The 18,273-nt window shown below is 41.3% G+C and overlaps 1 protein-coding gene and 1 long non-coding RNA gene across 5 annotated transcripts in view; both read right to left on the bottom strand.

Annotated features, from left to right (window-relative positions):
- Positions 1 to 5,690: 5,690 nt before the first annotated feature.
- LOC309367969 lies at positions 5,691 to 13,141 on the bottom strand. Its single transcript, XR_014167418.1, has 4 exons — positions 12,032 to 13,141; positions 11,591 to 11,680; positions 6,877 to 6,999; positions 5,691 to 5,790 (listed from the first exon to the last, which is right to left on the bottom strand). It is a non-coding gene; the product is annotated as an uncharacterized lncRNA (long non-coding RNA).
- A 2,018-nt stretch (positions 13,142 to 15,159) lies between these two features.
- The window catches only part of SHROOM2 (shroom family member 2), a 101,765-nt gene continuing 98,651 nt past the window's right edge, over positions 15,160 to 18,273 (bottom strand). For all 4 annotated transcript variants that reach the window (XM_081907511.1, XM_081907512.1, XM_081907514.1 and 1 more), the window contains one exon: positions 15,160 to 17,980. In XM_081907511.1, coding sequence (XP_081763637.1) covers positions 17,714 to 17,980 — 267 coding nt within the window. In that variant the 3' untranslated portion in view covers positions 15,160 to 17,713. The remainder of the gene's footprint in view (positions 17,981 to 18,273) is intronic.

Genomic DNA, 18,273 nt, shown 5'->3' with positions numbered 1-18,273 from the left:
GGTAAATTTGAGAAATTTACCTCGGTCTAAGAAAGGAATCTGAACGGTGGAAGGGCACTGGCGGCGGGAGGCCTCATTAGGGAAAGTGCGCCTCAGTTTAAGAATGGTTTCGGTTTAAGAACGGACTTCCGGAACAGATTAAGTTTGTAAACCGAGGTACCACTGTACTGTATTTCAGTCAAAACAGGATACAGTATTCCTCGCTTCTTCTTGGATTCTTGTGTGCATTGCAACCACCCTCTAGTGGCCATGATGGTTCATTACATACCAAATTTTCCCATTAAAGAGATCCTAAATTTATTATCCAAAGTGCAGAAGAAATATAATTGAAAGTAGTGCCTAGAGAATCTCAGGTGCTTCTGGGTGCCATCAGCAGTAAAAAAACCCAAAACCAAAAACCCAACGCAGACATTTCAATGATGCTACTAATTGTTTTCTTAAAGTCTTTGGATTGCCACTGACCCCATTCATTTCTAATTAGCCATCTCTATTTCCCTTTGAGGAGAATGAGAGTGTAGATGGCCAAAAATGGAAAGGAGAAGAAGTCCTAGCAAAGGAAGAATGGACACAAAAACTTACGGAATATGCAGAAATGGCAAAAACTTACCAGAAGAAAAAGAAATCAAGATAACAATCCTTTTTATAAAAGAATTATTGAATATTTACAGATAAATTCTAAGCAGATAAAAACATTGGCAGGATTATTGTAATAACCTGCAGTTTCATAAGAGTATATATTTAAAGAAGATGAATAAATGAACAAATTTGGATACGGAGAAGATATTTAAAATAAAATTAAGGAACTGCAGAAAGCGGGGGAAGGAAGTCAAGTTCTGAAATGTCAAAATGCTTGTCAAATCAGTGAAAAGTATAAATAAAATTTTAAAAAGAGAGTATAGATGCCTACAACGTTTTTCTCCTGAAATGAGTGCATCTTCTACAGTAGAGCATGGGCTTGTATTTCCTGTAGCTGTACACTGAATTAAAATCTGGCATCAAAAATGGGTTCCTATGTGCTTTTTATGACCTCCAGTTGCATGCATGAGCCCTGCTTGGCCTCTGCCCACTGTCACCCGCTGCCTTGCCTCCGCTGGCTCTCTGGCACAGTGGTGCTGACTGGGCTGCGGCCTCTGGCTCCGTTGCAGCAATGACGCCTATGTCGTTCCATGTGACGTCACATACTTGACGCGTTGGGTGGCCCAGCCAGGCACCCACAGTGGGAATTTTGGGAGTGCCGAAGCCCCCATGCTCGCTCCCAAAGATGGTGTCTATGCACCCATTGATTCTAGTCCGTCCCTCTGGAGCAAAAGAGAACAAGACTGCTCCATCTTCTGCAGGAAAGCCTGCCAGATATTTGAAAACTGTTATCTTGTTTCTTCACAATCTTCTCTTTTCTTCTCACGTTCCATTAGAGGGTGAGAGAATGTGAAGAGGTGAGGGGAGGAGAGAAGAAAAAGGAACATATAAATTGTTTGAAATGAATTTGTGTCACTGGTACAATTCAATGCATTTAGCAAAATGTTAATGTTTTTGACAGAGCACATTTGTTTTCTTTTTCTAAAGGTTTGACGTTTTGCCCTCATTTATATATCTCTAACGGCGATGAAACTCAGGGAACCTCATATATTGAAAAACACACAAACCTCAGGGAGTTGGGTTGCGATGGCAGGTTTCAGCATTTGGCAGGAAGTTTTCTCTGATCAAATCACAGATGTGTCAAAAACTGATTCCATGATAAGAAAATATTTTCTTTCTACATTAGATATTTCAAGGCATGGTCTCTTACTACAAGCATGCTACGTGGATGAATTAGATTAGTAGCAATTAAATTTCCTGAAGTCTTAATTTTATAGGGAGTATCATTTTACTTAACATATAACAAATTGACATATTCTTTCCCTTCCTTTACTCTTGCCCTTTGGGTAGGTTTTCTTTAAAATATCTTATTGGTATTTTATTGAACATCTGGTAACGATTTTTCTTGAGAAAGGTTCAGAAAGCCTTAATAATAAAATTGTGCTTTGTGAATTATACTTGCTCAAATAATAGTTTCGTATAGAATAGTTTTTTAGTGTTTACCATTACCATTGTAAACATGACAATTTAGGGCAAATTAAAAGGGAAAATATTATAGGGACCAAATATGTGCTTTGTCTCAAATCACTTTTAGAAACGGTTGGGATAAAAAATATATCCACACACAGATGGACAGGTGGACAAGATGCCAGGTGGACAAGAGTGCTTAAAAAAAAACTTGGCCAAAAATAATCTAGCTCAAAATATAGTAGTGGATCAGACATCACCATATCTGCATGTATTACCATCTCTATTGTTCTCCAAAATAGCTCAGATATTCACATCAAAACACACAGAGAACAAGTGCTCAAGCATGTGAGAAAATTAAATAAATATTGTTTGTGGTTATGATTTCAAAGGGGTGTACTGAATGATAACAGTATGATTCGGGGAGGAGAACTTGGCTAGTTTGGGAAAATAATATAGGAGTTTTTGAATTTTCATGATGGCTTGGTTTTACATGATGGTGCCCAATTGAAGGTGCTGCCACTGACATACAACGCTCTAAAGAGCTTGGGGCCCAAAATACTTGATGAAGTACCGTATTTTTCACTCTATAAGACGCACCAGACCACAAGACGCACCTAGTTTTTGGAGGAGGAACACAAGAAAAAAAATATTCTGAATCTCAGAAGCCAGAACAGCAAGAGGGATCGCTGTGCAGTGAAAGCAGCAATCCCTCTTGCTGTTCTGGCTTCTGGGATAGCTGCGCAGCCTGCATTCACTCCATAAGACGCACACGCATTTCCCCTTACTTTTTAGGAGGGAAAAAGTGAGTCTTATAGAACAAAAAATACGGTACCTTGTCAGTAGGTGCCAGCCTGGCCACTGAGTTCCTTGGAAGGGGTCCTTCTCTGGATACCACTGTTGGGTGGTCCAGTCGTGGCACAGTCTCTCTGCATCGGGAATCATGTAGTGTCCATTTCCAATGGGGTGTTTCATGTTTGGGAGGAGGGACTAGGGAGTTACATAGTAAATTCATTTGTGTTTCCTCATTGCATTCAATATCTCAACATTTATCATGATTCCCATCTGAGAGTACAGAAGTAGGGGGAATCAGCTACTTACATTTTAGCTCTAATGAATGGAATGGAATCCTGTAATAATATTCCCATGTTAGGGACAGCATCAAGATACAGTATGAGTCCCCAGGCTCTTCCTACTCTATCGGGAGGAATCCTAACACTTTCAAATTTAAATTCTGCAGCTTTAATATGCAGCATGTATTTCCCTTATCTAAACTTCTTAATTTCATTTTGACATCTCTTACTCAGTAGACACATACACACAGATTTAAGAATTAAAAATATATGTATGCATTTGCTTTACTACTTGACATAGTTACTTGATATAGACCCAAGAATGCAACCCATGCCTTGTCTGTTCCTTGAACATCCACCCTGATGTTATATGATATCTACTCTTTACTGAGAGGCCACTCTGATTTGTTTGTGGGTGGGTGATATGACAGTGAGCATTCACCCTGACTTGCTTGTGTGGAAGCTTTGTATCTTCCTGTCAACCAATAGTTTATCCTATACTTTTTAGTGCATTTCCCCAGTGCATTTCCTAACCAGAAAAGGGCCTTTCAAAAGCATGTTGGGTTCTTTCCCCCACACAGGAGCGCTTTAGCCACGTTAATTTCACAAGACTAAATTTCTGATAGGCAACTGAATCCATCTCCCAAAATGCTAACCCTACAGAGGCAACCTTAACTGAGCACAATTCCAATGAGTCAAAGCGAATACACATTCGTTTAGAAATAACTTTATTATACCGAGTCAACATTCACAGCAAGACAAATCCTCCAAACGTTTTTACAGCAAATTGTAATAATAGTCATTTAAAAATAGACAGCAGTAGCTCCCTTAACTCTCCTCTAATTCATCTATTATATTTGTGAGATGATTCTCTAGGCCACTTCTTTACAGACATTTGTGAATTTGTCACCCATTAGATTAGTTTGGTAGGTGGATTCTCTTTTACATGGCTATAATTCTATTTGACCTCACAAGACATCTCTGAGCGATTACACAAAGCCCACCTATGAGCAGCAGGATACCTGACATAAACCCTAGATAAATTGCACTTCCATTTCTTTGTGTTGTCGGGTGCGAGGGCAGGTGAAAAGGAGTAGGGAAGGCAATGCTTTTATTTGCTGATATGGAGTGGACATTCCAGCTAATGGGAACAAAGACACAAATACTGGAGAACACATAAAAGAGGCCTCCAGTTATAAATAGCAATTTAACCTGCTTTTCGGTAAGACCTGGGCAAAAAATATTCCATGGAGTTAGAAAGGAAAAAAACAGGCCAAAAAACGCAAGGAACGAGGCAACGACCATCAGGATTTGGCCCAGCTTCATTTCTAAAGGGAAGAATTTCTCATTAAATGCAAAATCATGACAACACACTACGCTATATTCATCAGCCCCTATCAAATTAGGAGGAAAGCAGATCTTCCATATTCCCACGTGGGCGATACCAGCCTTATACATTGCAGTCTTATCAATATACCACAACCTCCAGTCTGTGTGCTTCATTGTAAGCAATGACAGAACGCAGCCAGCACATCCTGTTGAAAATGCAACAAGTTGCAGGGAGTACAAAGCTTCAACTGGCATTTCCAGGTTGAGAAACTTTACCCAAATGAAGAACTCTCCTGAAAGACATTTGGTTAACAATTTTATTTCATTTATGAGGGCTGCTATTTCTAGCACTCACCTTCCCAATCCACAGCGTTCCTTTCAGTTGTTTCTAGTAGCATAACAATAACAACAACAACAACAATTATTTATTATTTATACCCCATCCATTCAGCTGGGTTTCAGCAGCCACTCAGGGCAGCTCCCAATAGAATATTAAAAACATGATAAAACAACAAACATTTAAAACATCCCTAAATAGGGCTGCCTTCAGATGTCTTCTAAAAGTCAGGCAGTTGTTTATTTCCTTGACATCTGATGGGAGGGCGTTCCACAGGGCGGGCGCCACTACCGAGAAGGCCCTCTGCCTGGTTCCCTGTAACCTTGCAGGGAGGGAACAACCAGAAGGCTCTTGGAGCTGGACCTCAGTGTCTGGGCAGAACGATGGGCGTGGAGACGCTCCTTCAAGTATACTGGGCTGAGGCCGTTTAGGGCTTTAAATGTCAGAAATGTGCTCAGAAATGTACTGGGAACCACTGCAGGTCTTTCAGGACCGGTGTTATATGGTCTCAGCGGCCACTCCCAGTCCCATAATCAGAATTATGAAAATCTTAATTCCCATAAAATGCACAGTGTTGGATTCCTTCACTTCAACCAGTTATTAGGCATCATGCTACACAACAGAGAGGTTCTGCTGATGCCTAGGAATGTCACATTATACGGTACGTTTTTTTCGACATGGAATTCTCCTCACTGGAAGTATATGGGAGGTTAAATCTTAAGAATGAATCTGTGGAGAGGACATGTAAGATTTGCTTTGTCTTAGAGGGGAGGTTGCAAAATGTGGATTGTGTCGGGATTTAATCACATGACACCACTCTCTGGTCTACATTAATATGGTGAATAGAGAAGGAATGAAAACATCATCATGAAATAATGAGATATAATCTGCTTTAAAACATACCATGTGCCATTCAACTTCACTTCTCTTTGCATTCAGACTATGCTTCACTCTGCTATGATTTCTACATCTACTTGTCCTTGTCAGATAAAGTCTTGGAGCTTTTGGCTGCAAAGTAAACAATAGATAGTATTTGAATTGGAAGAAATTATCAACTGTTCGCAGCAAGAGGAGTGTAGGGGTGGCTAGGACTAACGAGAAACAGAGCAAATTTTGCAGTCTGTTAGCTGTTTGGCCAAAAGAACAACAACCAATTTGCAGGTAATGGCCTGGTGCACCAGATTTTAACCAGTTCTCAGCTTGCCACATTAGCTGGCATTGATTCCTAGCCTCTCAAAAAGGTATCTAGCCCTGTAGATTCAAATCTACGTGGCAAAATATGCAGACGTTATTCTGCCCAGTTGTCAATAGTCAATGAAAGAAGAGAAATCACAGCTATGATTAACATTGATGCAGAAACAGAGATATCCATAGAGACGGGAAAAGATATAAGATTCAATTGTCTGGGATGGAATTTCCTGGTTCTTTTTTCTGGTGTTCCTTCCTCACCAACTAACTTGCTGGAGCAGAAGTCAAAACTGCCCATGGAAAACAATGTAACAATCCATGGCTTTAGGCTGCCTGACATTGAGCAATGGGACGTCCACCCAGAAATAGCAGCAAAAAAAAAAAGGGAACCTAAGCCCTTCCTAACTTACATCTTATTTCATTGGGAGAAAGGTTTCAGGATGGTTGGTTCTTTGCTTTTGCTTTTTGAGGTTGTTAAACTTCTATAAATTGCCCTGTTACCAAAGCCAACAGGCTATTCTCCCCATACTGTACATTGCAAGTGTTATAACTGAGAGTGCTTACAACAGCTCAAACTTCAAAATGGCAGCTTGGAGGCAAGGCCAAGGCTGGCTTGGAAAATTCCTCAGGGGCTTCAATAATCTCTCAACTAAATGTCATTTGGAAATTAAGCTCTTTAAGGTTAGTTTGGTTTCTTGGAGTCAGGTTGGTTAATAGCTCACATGATCAGGATGTTAGACTCATACAAGCCCCTCCAAATACTAAGATTCCCAATTCCAGAATTTTAGTTTGTGGTTAAACTGTCCTCAAAGCAAATACTGTAAGCATTCGGTTGTGTATTAAAATAAAAAGGGAAACGGCACATTTAAAACAGCAGTATACCTCTAAACATGTTACAGCTTCTACCTGGTAAATCTTTTGACAAAAGTTGACATTTTGAAAAAACAGGCTCTTCAATAAAGTGATTAGTTACAGAGCTCTCAAAACCAGGAGCTACACTGAAGAACTGTAGTCTGCAGACTGTAAGGTCTAAAAGAAAAACAGAAGATTCTCAACCTATTGTGACTGTGTAGCTACAGATGCTGTTCCTTATTGGCTGTTCTTTTCATTCTACAACTGCAGGTTCTTAAGAGTTCTGTCAATGAATTATCAGACTCCTTTTCAGATTATTTGGAAGAAATCTTTCTATATTTGTTTCACTTCATAAATATAGTAGGTTCATTTTAACTGTTCAAAAATCTTAGACAAACTTTGTTTTGTTTTCAAATTCAGACATTTATGATGAGCAGTATTAATCAACACCTTAGAACTTTTAAGGTTCAAAGCACAAACTACTGATTTTGACAAATATCTGTGAGAGAAGCTATTTTTGTTTCTAATGTTCCTGTAGTAATAATAATAATAATAATAATAATAATAATAATTTATTTATTTATATATATCCCGCCCATCTGGCTGGGCTTCCCCGCCACTCTGGGCAGCTTCCAAAAAAATATTAAAATACTGTAATACATCAAACATTAAAAGCTTCCCTAAACAGGGCTGCCTTCAGATGTCTTCTAAAAGTCTGGTAGTTGTTGTTCTCTTTGACATGGTGGGAGGGCGTTCTACAGGGAGGGCGCCACTACCAAGCAGGCCCTCTGCCTGGTTCCCTGTAACTTGGCTTCTAGCAGTGAGGGAACTGCCAGAAGGCCCTCGGTGCTGGACCTCAGTGTCCGGGTAGAACGATGGGGGTGGAGACGTTCCTTCAGATATACTGGACCAAGGCCGTTTAGGGCTTTAAAGATCAGCACCAACACTTTGAATTGTGCTCGGAAACGTACTGGGAGCCAATGTAGGTCTTTCAAGACCGGTGTTATGTGGTCCCGGCGGCCGCTCCCAGTCACCAGTCTAGCTGCCGTGTTCTGGATTAGTTGTAGTTTCCGGGTCACCTTCAAAGGTAGCCCCACATAGAGCGCATTGCAGTAGTCCAAGCGGGAGATAACCAGAGCATGCACCACTCTGGCAAGGCAGTCCGCAGGGAGATAGGGTGTCAGCCTGCGTACCAGATGGAGCTGGTAAACAGCTGCCCTGGACACAGATTTGACCTGTGCCTCCATGGACAGCTGCGAGTCCAAAATGACTCCCAGGCTGCGCACCTGGTCCTTCAGGGGCACAGTTACCCCATTCAGGACCAGGGAATCCTCGACTTCCGGAGGCGGCGCAAAACGGCAATGGCGGTCCTCTTTACTCAGTGAAGAGGGGCTCCGCGAAAAAGGGTCGTCCGCTACGGCGAAGCGGAGACCCATTCAGACAAACCGCAGGCAGAGCGAGCCTGTGGCCGTGGGACTCGGCGGGTGCCAGAAGCCCCCCCAGAAGCGAGGAAGGGACCTCGTAAGAGGCTCCGGATCGTGAACGGGGGAGCGGCGCTGTGAGTTCATCGCTCTTTTCGCGGAAGTGAAGCCGCGCTGCTGTTGCTGATGAGCGCTGACCTTTCTTCTTGAAAAACATCGAAATTGGCTGCAATCTACCCGTGAGTAAGGGGTACCAAAGAACTGATTAAGGATTAATTTAAATTTGTCTATTTCGGCTGAAAACGGGAGGCGAGTAACAGGAAGTCCGCCTTCCGGTCCTGCTAATCAGAGCAAAGCAAAAGAACCCGATGCGGGCTGAAGCGCTAAAAAGAGATTTTGAAAGAAGTAAGAAGGGGCATTAATAGACTGTGTGTTTCTAGAAATTGAAAAGAGTGAAGAAGTAAATTTTTTGGTTCATTGTGTTAGAGAATCCTCCTCCTACTGTGAAGAGATGTGGAATTGAAGGGGATAACCGAGTTATTGGACTGCCAGTGTTGTAAAGGAGTACTGTCAGGCTGCTGAAACTTTTTTCTTAACATAAACTGTTGCATTGATGGATACACTATCGCTTTAATACTGTCATTGAAACCTCTCCGTTACCTTGTGGCACTAATTTGAAACAGAACTTTCTGAAAGCCTCCTTTCTGAACTTGGGGACTTCAGTTGAAATAGGAGCTTTGATGGTGGAAAAGAAACTTTCTTTCCTATGAAAACCCCCCCTAGTGGATTTGCGGAGGCATTGAGGTCTGGGAACTGTATCCTATTGGGATTTTTTGTGGTTTAATTGTTTATACTCTGGGCTTGCCTTTCTCATGGATTGAAAGACTATTTGACCTTGAACAGCAGCTGGGGAATGAGTGGCCCAGCGAAAACAAGAGCAGCTAAAGCTAAGGAAGCTTTAGCTGAGGAAGCTAAAGAAAAGAAAAAAGATAAGAGAGCTGGGCAGCTTGTCCAAACAACTTTGATTCATCATCGTAGATCCTCGGTGCCAACTGTGCTGACGGCGCAGGAGGAAGAAGTTGAAACGCCTGCTACAGAAGAAATGGCAGCTGGAGGAACTGATCCAGTCTTGAAACAAATTTTGGAACAACTGGCACTTCTGAATAAGAAGGTGGACGATCAGTCATCTAAAATTGATAGAGCTACATCTACTATCAGCAAGTTAACAGATCAGGTTTCGCAGCACACTCAGGCTATTGAGAAACTGCAAGGAGCTACGGCGGAGAACTACAAACTAGCTGCGGAAGCCAATCAAAAAGCTGAGCAAGCGTGCAAGAAGGTGGAAGAGATCAAAGGGGAAGTAAGACCTTTGAAAAGACAGGTAGGAGAACAGCAAGCCTACCTGTCAATGGTGGAACTGAAAAGTAAGGAATGTAATCTTAGGCTGAGGGCTGTCCCAGAGTTGGAACAGGGCAACCTAGAGAAATTCTTGACGGAGTTGTTTTCTAAATTTTGGGGGGTTGAAGAAGATAAAGATTTCAGGATTGTGACGGCCTTCAGACTGGGAAGATCGGTTAAGAAAGATAAGTCCAGAGACTGTTTGGTTTGTTTGAGAACAAGAGAGGAAAGAGACAAGATATTAGGCCAACATTTTAAAAAATCCCTGGAAGTTGAAGGCAAAAGGGCAGAAATTTATAGAGACATTCCTAAATATTTGTTGGACCTTAGAGCCACATACACAGACTTGGCCAAATTGTTAAGATACAACGCAATCCCTTATAGGTGGGAATTTCCTCAAGGTCTGTCATTCACCTATAGAGGAAAGAAGGTAAGAATTAAAACACCAGAAGACCACCAGAAGTTCCTACACGACAACGAGGAGGACCTCCAAAAGAGAGCTGCAGATTCCTGGCCTCCACCACCGGGATTGCCACCAGGATCCATACCATCTGGAGGCGGCCCGGCACCACAGCTTCCGGAAAAGGACGACAAATTAGATACCCAACTGTGATAACCAAGAAGTAGGCCGGGATGTCTCTACAGCTTCTTAGTTGGAATATAAATGGCGGGAATTCTCCAGAAAAACGCAGAAAAGTATTTCATATTTTGAAAAAAGAACAATTGGACATTATTTGCCTGCAAGAAACGCATGTGACAAGACTCCACAGAAAAGTGTTAATCAATAAAAGGTTAGGCCAAGAATTTATTTCATCGGATAAAGTTAAGAAAAGAGGAGTGGTGATTTATGCAAAGGAGAACTTGTCCCCAAAATTTGTATTTAAAGATGAACAGGGCAGAATTTTGGCAATTGAAATCCAGACACAAGGAGAAAAGTTTTTAATTCTAGGAATCTACGCCCCAAATGATGGAAAATCGGAATTTTTTAAGAAGCTGCACGAGATTATGCTGGACTATTTGGACTACAACAACATTATCATGTTGGGAGACATAAACGGTGTCGCCTCAGTGAATATGGATAAGTCACAAAGTGCTAATATAACGAAAGATGGCAGACTACCAAAAACCTTTTTTGAAATGACTGACAATTTGGATTTGATTGACATATGGAGGATCAAGAACCCTCTAGGGAAAGAAGGAACTTTTTTTTCTGAGGCCCATATGACATGGACGCGAATCGACCAAATATGGATAACTAGAGGGCTGGCACCTAAGACCAGAAAAGTGGAAATCTGCCCAAAAACCTGCTCCGACCACAACGCCTTGAGAATGGAACTGAGACTAAATACAACCGGATCGTTCAGATGGAGAATGAATGACGCTTTGTTAAGAGATCAGGAGATTGTTAAGAAGGCCCAAAAAGTTTTAAAGGACTATTTTGAAATAAACTTAAAGACAAATGTGGAAAAAAGAATAATCTGTGCCTCCATGGACAGCTGCGAGTCCAAAATGACTCCCAGGCTGCGCACCTGGTCCTTCAGGGGCACAGTTACCCCATTCAGGACCAGGGAATCCTCCACACCTGCCTCCTGTCCCCCCAAAACAGTACTTCTGTCTTGTCAGGATTCAACCTCAATCTGTTAGCCACCATCCAACCTCCAACCGCCTCCAGGCACTTATTATTCTAATAAAAACAGATTGAAGAGGAGGCTGGTAATAATTTAAAATAAACCTAGCAGTTTCACCTTTTGTGTTTTTCATTCCCCCCCCACAAGAAACCTGTTTTGGAAAATGGAACTTAGCAGTTTGGGGGAGAGGAGTGCAAGTAGGGAGGCATGCCTAGGGCACAAAATAGAATGTCCAGCACATGGCCAAAAACACAAAAAGGAAAAACACCAATGGGGTACATGCCAGCTGGGTAAGCACAGCTTCTACTGAGAGTTCCTCACCCAAGCTGAGAAGGGCTCCTGTGCTCTTCTGTGCAATGTTGAATGCAACACTGTCCGTCTTCTGTGACATTGAGGCACATGCCAGAGGCACTGATGACAGAGAAGTAGCTGGTGAGTAGTTGCTTGACCGAGAGGGAGAAGACAGCAGAAGAGGGGGCTCCTGCAGCTCCTCCCAAACACACTCCCACCATCCATTCAAGTTCCTGAGATGGCTTCTGCAGGTTCAGGTGAGTCAAATCTATGCACGGTATTGACATGCACAGGGGAGAGAAAAAGTTTAAAGATTCTGTCCCACGACTAGTAGGGCTGGGCGATGTATCGTCCATATCATAATTCTGGTTTCATCATATTTGACCCGGCATCATATTTGACCTGGCAATATATTGCGAATCATAAACATGCCTTATGGCATAGTGAGGAAGGTTTAATCCTTAAACTTACGTGAAATACATTCCTCAGCTATAATCTAACATGCCAGGAATAAAGCAGGAATTGAGCCACAAGAAGACTGAGCTGCTGGCCACAGCAGTAACTGCTCTGCAGAATTCTTAGGTCAGTTACAGTCCAGTTAGAATCCTGACAACAAGACATATCATGGTACTTACTGGTCCTTTGGAACATCAGGAAAGTGGGAAAGTGGAGGGAACTCAGTTCCCTTCTTTCCCAACGCAGAGTGTCTATTCCAGGACACTCTCAGTTAAAACACATTCTTCCTGAAGTCAGATTCAGAGCAGTTCCAATAGTAAAAATGGTTGTGTGTGTATCTCAGTACAGATTTATTTTCCGGTCCTGAACGCATTTCATAAAGGATCTCCATCTACAAGAGAGGCTAATGGCATTAGGCCCCGAACAGTAAGAATTTCCTTGGCAAAATTATGGAAGAGTCCTTACAAACCTATCATTATTCTTCCCCATCACATCTTGTTTGGATATTATAGTAAGGGGGAAGATCTTAGCTCTTTTCCTTTGCACTGGGACCACATGAAATTTGTGCCATGAGACTGCATCACTCACACCAATACAGGCAGCATAATTTTCAGAACCAAGGTGTCCATGATTTAAAATCGCTTTTCTAAGACAATTAAGTCCAAATATTTGTGTTGCTTTATTTCCGTTCATTTCTGTGTTGATGCCAGGAAAGAAGGCGAGGGAAAGAAGGAGGCCACATGATATGCCATGGCCCACCCCGATGGCCCAATACCCACCTTTCTCGCATATTTCTCCTAGAAGTCAGCAATGGACTGGGATTGGAGGCAAACAAACTGAAGCTTTCTCCAGACATTAACACTGTTCCTGGTCAGTAGAATACAGATATGGGAATAGCAGTTCATCCCATCTTAAGGTTGGGTAGTGCTTCCCTTGAAAACTCAACTTGGCAGTCAGTTTTGGATCTGTCCTCAGGTCTGGATGCGCAGGTGACAGCCATAGCCAGGAGCGTTTCTGCATGGTTTAGGCCACACTCATTCCTGGGAAATGCAGATCTGGTTGTGATGACACACACTTTTATTTATTTATTTTATTACTATTATTACTATTAATTTTCTATACTGCTATACTGCCCTCCATCCAAGGATCACAGGGCGGTTTACAATACAGTGGTACTTTGGGTTAAGAACTTAATTCAGTCTGGAGGCCTGTTCTTAACCTGAAGCACCACTTTAGCTAATGGGGCCTCCCGCTGCTGCTGCACCGCCGCTGCATGATTTCTGTTCTCATCCTGAAGCAAAGTTCTTAACCCGAGGTACTATTTCTGGGTTAGTGGAGTCTGTAACCTGAGGCGTATGTAACCTGAAGCGTATGTAACCCGAGGTACCACTGTATAGAAACGCAAAAAATATGTCACATAACAATTAAACAAAACAGTAACCCCACCAAGTTAAAAAGGCTGTAGATTGTTTAGCCGAATTTCACGATGTTCCACCTTGTGCCACTTTCAGTTTGCTGTAATAATGTTAGCATTTGTAAACTGATGTCTTCATTTACTTTATTTTACCTTATTTGTTGGGCTCTGTGGTTTTGCTGTTGAAGTGCTTTAAATAAAAGTATTCTTTTTAAAAAGGCACACATCTGTTGCCCGACAGATGTGGTTTTCATTTTTCGCAATCTTGCTTTTCTGGCACCCCCCTCTCCTCAAAATAAATGCCCATATGATGTCCTTTTTTTCTTTTTTCTTGGAAGAATTTTTTTGGACCTCTATTAGAATTATGTCTGCATCTATACATGTGCAGTCGTATGCACTAAATTCACTTTCATTCCTTCTCCCAGAACTACAGTCTAAAGCCCAAGGCTGTGCAGGGATGGATAGCGAACGGATAGCCCTTCAGATGTCATCAGACTCCAAACCCCATCAACCCCAGCCAGCATGGCCCATAGTCAGGGATTATGGGAATTGTAGTCCAACAACAGTTTAATCTGGACTACAGCAGAGTTTTCTATGCATTTCCTTTTTTGAAACCACTTTAGTGGCTCCTTGTTCTTTTCTGGGCACTGTTCAAAGCTCTGCTTATTATGTTTAAAGCCCTGAACAGCTTGGGACTGACTTAACTGAAGGACTGCCATGTTCATTATGAACCAGTTAGCTAGTGCAATCAATGGAAGTTTTCGCATGTATCATCAGGCATCAGGCTCCTCTACCTAGTGGCGCAGCAATAAAACTGCTAGCAAATTTGCAAAGCTTCAAATTTGATGTTGAGATTGCTGCATGGAATCCCTTCCAATTCTACAATTCTATGATTCTAATGGATCTTAATTTTAAAGTATTTCTATCCCATCCTTCTCCAAAAGGATGGTCCACTATGCTCTGTCCCTCCAGCCACAGGGTTAACTCTCCTTTTGAAGTTAAAAAGAAAACAAAACTGCAGGCTGTTTTAATCTTTCTTTTGGTCGACCCTTCTGGTATTGTCAGTACTGAAGCTACTCCATATGGAATTTTTAAATCTCTTATTTTTGTTCTTCTGCCACTTGACTGTGAATTCTCAGCTGTTTTCTCATAATGCTGCTGATAGTAATGTCTTTATTGCTTTAATATGGTTATTAAGATTTTTTTTTATGGAATGGTAGATGATTTTTAAAAACATCAATCACTCCCAATCCTATAGATGTTTATTCAGAAGTTAGTCTCAATGAGTCCAGTTGAGCATTGGATTGCAGTCTAAATTAAATTAATCAGTCAGCTGTTACTCAGTGGGACCAATATTTATCCCATTTAGCTAACTAAATACGTAATTTCATTTATCTACAGGCATTCTCCTATATTTGACTCTTTCTCCCTCTAGTGTCTATTCTGTAGAATAACACCAAATATGGGAAATCTCACGTTATTCCACAATTGGGGGGTGGGGGAGAACCTTAACACAACTTGGCTTTATATTCCCCCCCATCCTTTCTTTTTGGAAGCTGAATTTGGTAAGGATTCTAAACTTAAATGGATCTGAACTGGGAAAAGGTCATGATAATCAACTCAGACACCATCACCAAAATGGTATGGACATTCCTCTATGAAAAGCAGGTTATGTATATTTGAACGTTATGTAGATAACTTATTAAAATTAATAAATTACTCGTTACACTGAAACACAATATTCAGTTTATTTCCCTCGGTCAAGCATGATGTTATACTCAAGCAGCAAGAAAGAAATCTCTATATGCTTTTTACTCAGGGTTGAAAACTTAAAGGGGGACACAGGAGAAATCGGAAAGACTTTTATTTCCTCCCACAATACAAAAAAGCTCTAAAAACTGCAGTGACCCATAAGATGGAAAAAGGAATCCTTCACTTATGGGTGCCAGAGGCAAGACATTAGCACCAGGTTTTCTCTCTCTCTCTCTCTCTTACAAAGCAACAAAAACGCTATTTATAGAAATATATACAGCAGTAGGGAGAATCTCACTCCTGGTCCCTTCCAGAGAACCTGCCAGCAACAATATAGAACAAAGGAAGAAGCAAGGGGAGTGATTAAATATCACATTATGAAAAGGATAATATATAATGATACATCAATTTCCATATTGCTATCTTCATAAGAATATGATTTAACTCAAAGTACTGTGCACACACATACTGAAATTATATTTGGATTTCTCATACACAATCAGAATCACAGTCTCTTTTTTTAAAGAAAAGAGTGACATGTAAAAGCTCACAGCTGACTGAAGTACAAAGAATCACTTATCTTAGCTTGGCTTTATTTAAGGATCAGGTAAAAGATTCCAAGACAAAATGGAGCCGTTTCTGTAATATTGGTTGGATGTAGCAGCATCTGATGATGTTGGTAACTCGTCAGATGTCTTCTAAACGGTATAGACAAACCTGGGACCCATTAGTACAGCAGAGGGCTAAAGGAATGACCCCGGTGCAGGCCAGTGGCCTATAGTGTGTGAAATAGCACTGATAACTCAGGGAAAAGCCCCCTTCTAGGATTTGTCTTTGAAATACAGAGAAGTGATTATGCCAAGACCCTGTATAGTCAACCGTTGCTTACATTTATGACTGCATTGTACCTGAACGTTGAGAACCGTAGAAGGGAAATATTTTGCCTACACTCAAATCAAGCGGCAAGTGTCAAGAGAATTCTTTTTTCGTAATGTTTAAATTAGTTCCCCTTGTCAGGGAGGGCACTACAGCCAGGGGAGTTGAAGATTTAAGTGCTGAGTAAATCATTTTCTCAGTATAAGTTAAAAACAGCCTATAAACAAGTATGATTTCCCTTTATCCTTCAGATATGTACACTACTACGAGGGAACACTTACTGTGCAGATTAGTACATCAGCATTTGTTATCCCACCGTTCTTGTTTTGTAAAGGACAGTTTAGTGGGACTTTTTATAGACAGATGTTTTTCCGTTGATGGCAGTGTTAATGCATCACTCCTTGTGGAAAATAAAGTCCCATAGTGGCAGGGATATTTGTTAATATGAAAATGGGAACACACTCACGTAATAACAGTGAACGTTTCCAATGTACTTCAGTAAAATGGATATCATGCTTCTTGTTGAGGCATGAAAAAGCTGGACAAACAGCAGTCCTAGGCACGAAGGACATGATAAAATTAAAAAACACACAGTTAGCTTTGTGCAAATGAAAGATATACAGAATGATCTTCTAATTTGTAGTTCGATTCACTGAATCCCTGGCAAATGGCACCAAGCATAATGTAGCAGTAGTTCTGCCTTTTATTTACAGACCTGTGCATATTATAGTCAGACCCTTAGTTACACTTCATTCATATAAGACAGCTGAGCTGAATGAAATTATTGCCTTTGTGCTGTGGAGAAGATGATAATTAATGAGTTGAACAAGACTGGCTAAAATTCTCCAACTTTATCTTCAAATGGAAAATAATAATAATGGCAAGTTCCACCCCGCCGAGACATTAAAAACCATGTACAGTCACACAGTTTCCTGGTGCGTTTGAAAGTAGCTTATTATAGGTTGTTCCAAGGTCTACTCATCCAAACTGGATTGACATAATTTTTTTTGGAAAGGCAGAGCTTATGCAACACTTCTTCAAAATAGCACCTGCCGGTGGAATCTTGCGAGTATTTACTCAGAAGTAAGTCCCACTTTGCTCAATGGGGCCTACTCCCAGGTAAGTGTGCATAGGATTGCAGATCAAATGTGCAAACGTCACTATATCTCACCAACCTGAATACAACACTAGACAGGTAACATGTTTAAATCTGTTCTGTCTGTTTGATATGGCTGTATCCTGCTCCCTCCCCCAAAAGTCTCCTAAAATCCTCATTGTTAAGTTTTTGAGGGCTCCACAGCAACCTATTTGAATCTGAAAAGAAACCACACACTTTTTTTTCTTTGTTAAAAAAGAAAGAAAGAACTGCACTCATGCACAACTGCAGCAGATTCCTGAATATACCGAATCTGAAGCACAGAATCTAATGTCTGGAGAGGTTCCTAAGGCCGTGTGATAAAGGAAAGCCAGAGAGGCTTTGAAATGTTTCTAGAAATGCAAATAACCCCACACAGAAACAATTCCCCTCCCCCTGAATATTATTGCTATTATGACTTCTTCTTGTTGTTTCTTTTGAGCAGCTCCTCCTAGTGAACGGAGGAGTTCTATACTTCTAAACCCACGTTGTTTTGATTTCCAAGGTCCTTGGGTGAATGTCATTTGGGCCTGTCAGGTTGAAGGCTATCAGTCAGACACTTCAGCTGCTCCTCCCCAAGTTTGATTTTGTCCTCCAGTTCTCGCTGTTCGATTATGAGGGCGGACTTCATTTTGACAAAATGCTCATAATCGGCAAGGCTCTCGTCGCTCAGGTAGTTGGCCAAAATGTCAAAGACAATGCGTTCCCTTCGGTCCAGGTTCTCCTTCAGTTCCTTTGCATCTTCGTGCTGCTGTGTGAGCATCTTCTTCTTCTCCACCAGGATCCGCTTGAGGGGGAGAGAGCAAAACCATTCCAGGTCATTTCAGGTGCAATTTGGCAGGTAAGTCAGCCTGATCTCACTGCTACATGGTTGTAATAAAATCCGCTAAGAAACCTACTCACAGAGAGAGCATAGTGCAGATATGAAATGTGCACGATTACAAAGATGGCATCAACAGGACTTGAAAAACCCCTTTAAAAACAAAACACCACCACCCTCCTTACTCCTAAGCTTAGAGAAACACCCAGTTCTTAATTCTCTCTTTTGAACATGTTTACTTGTGCAAAATCATGAGGCTT

Source organism: Podarcis melisellensis (assembly GCF_964234715.1).
Source record: "Podarcis melisellensis genome assembly, chromosome: 4".
NCBI lineage: Eukaryota > Metazoa > Chordata > Lepidosauria > Squamata > Lacertidae > Podarcis > Podarcis melisellensis.
Note: the sequence above shows the minus strand (reverse complement) of the source record. Positions and strands in the feature narration are given on the sequence as shown.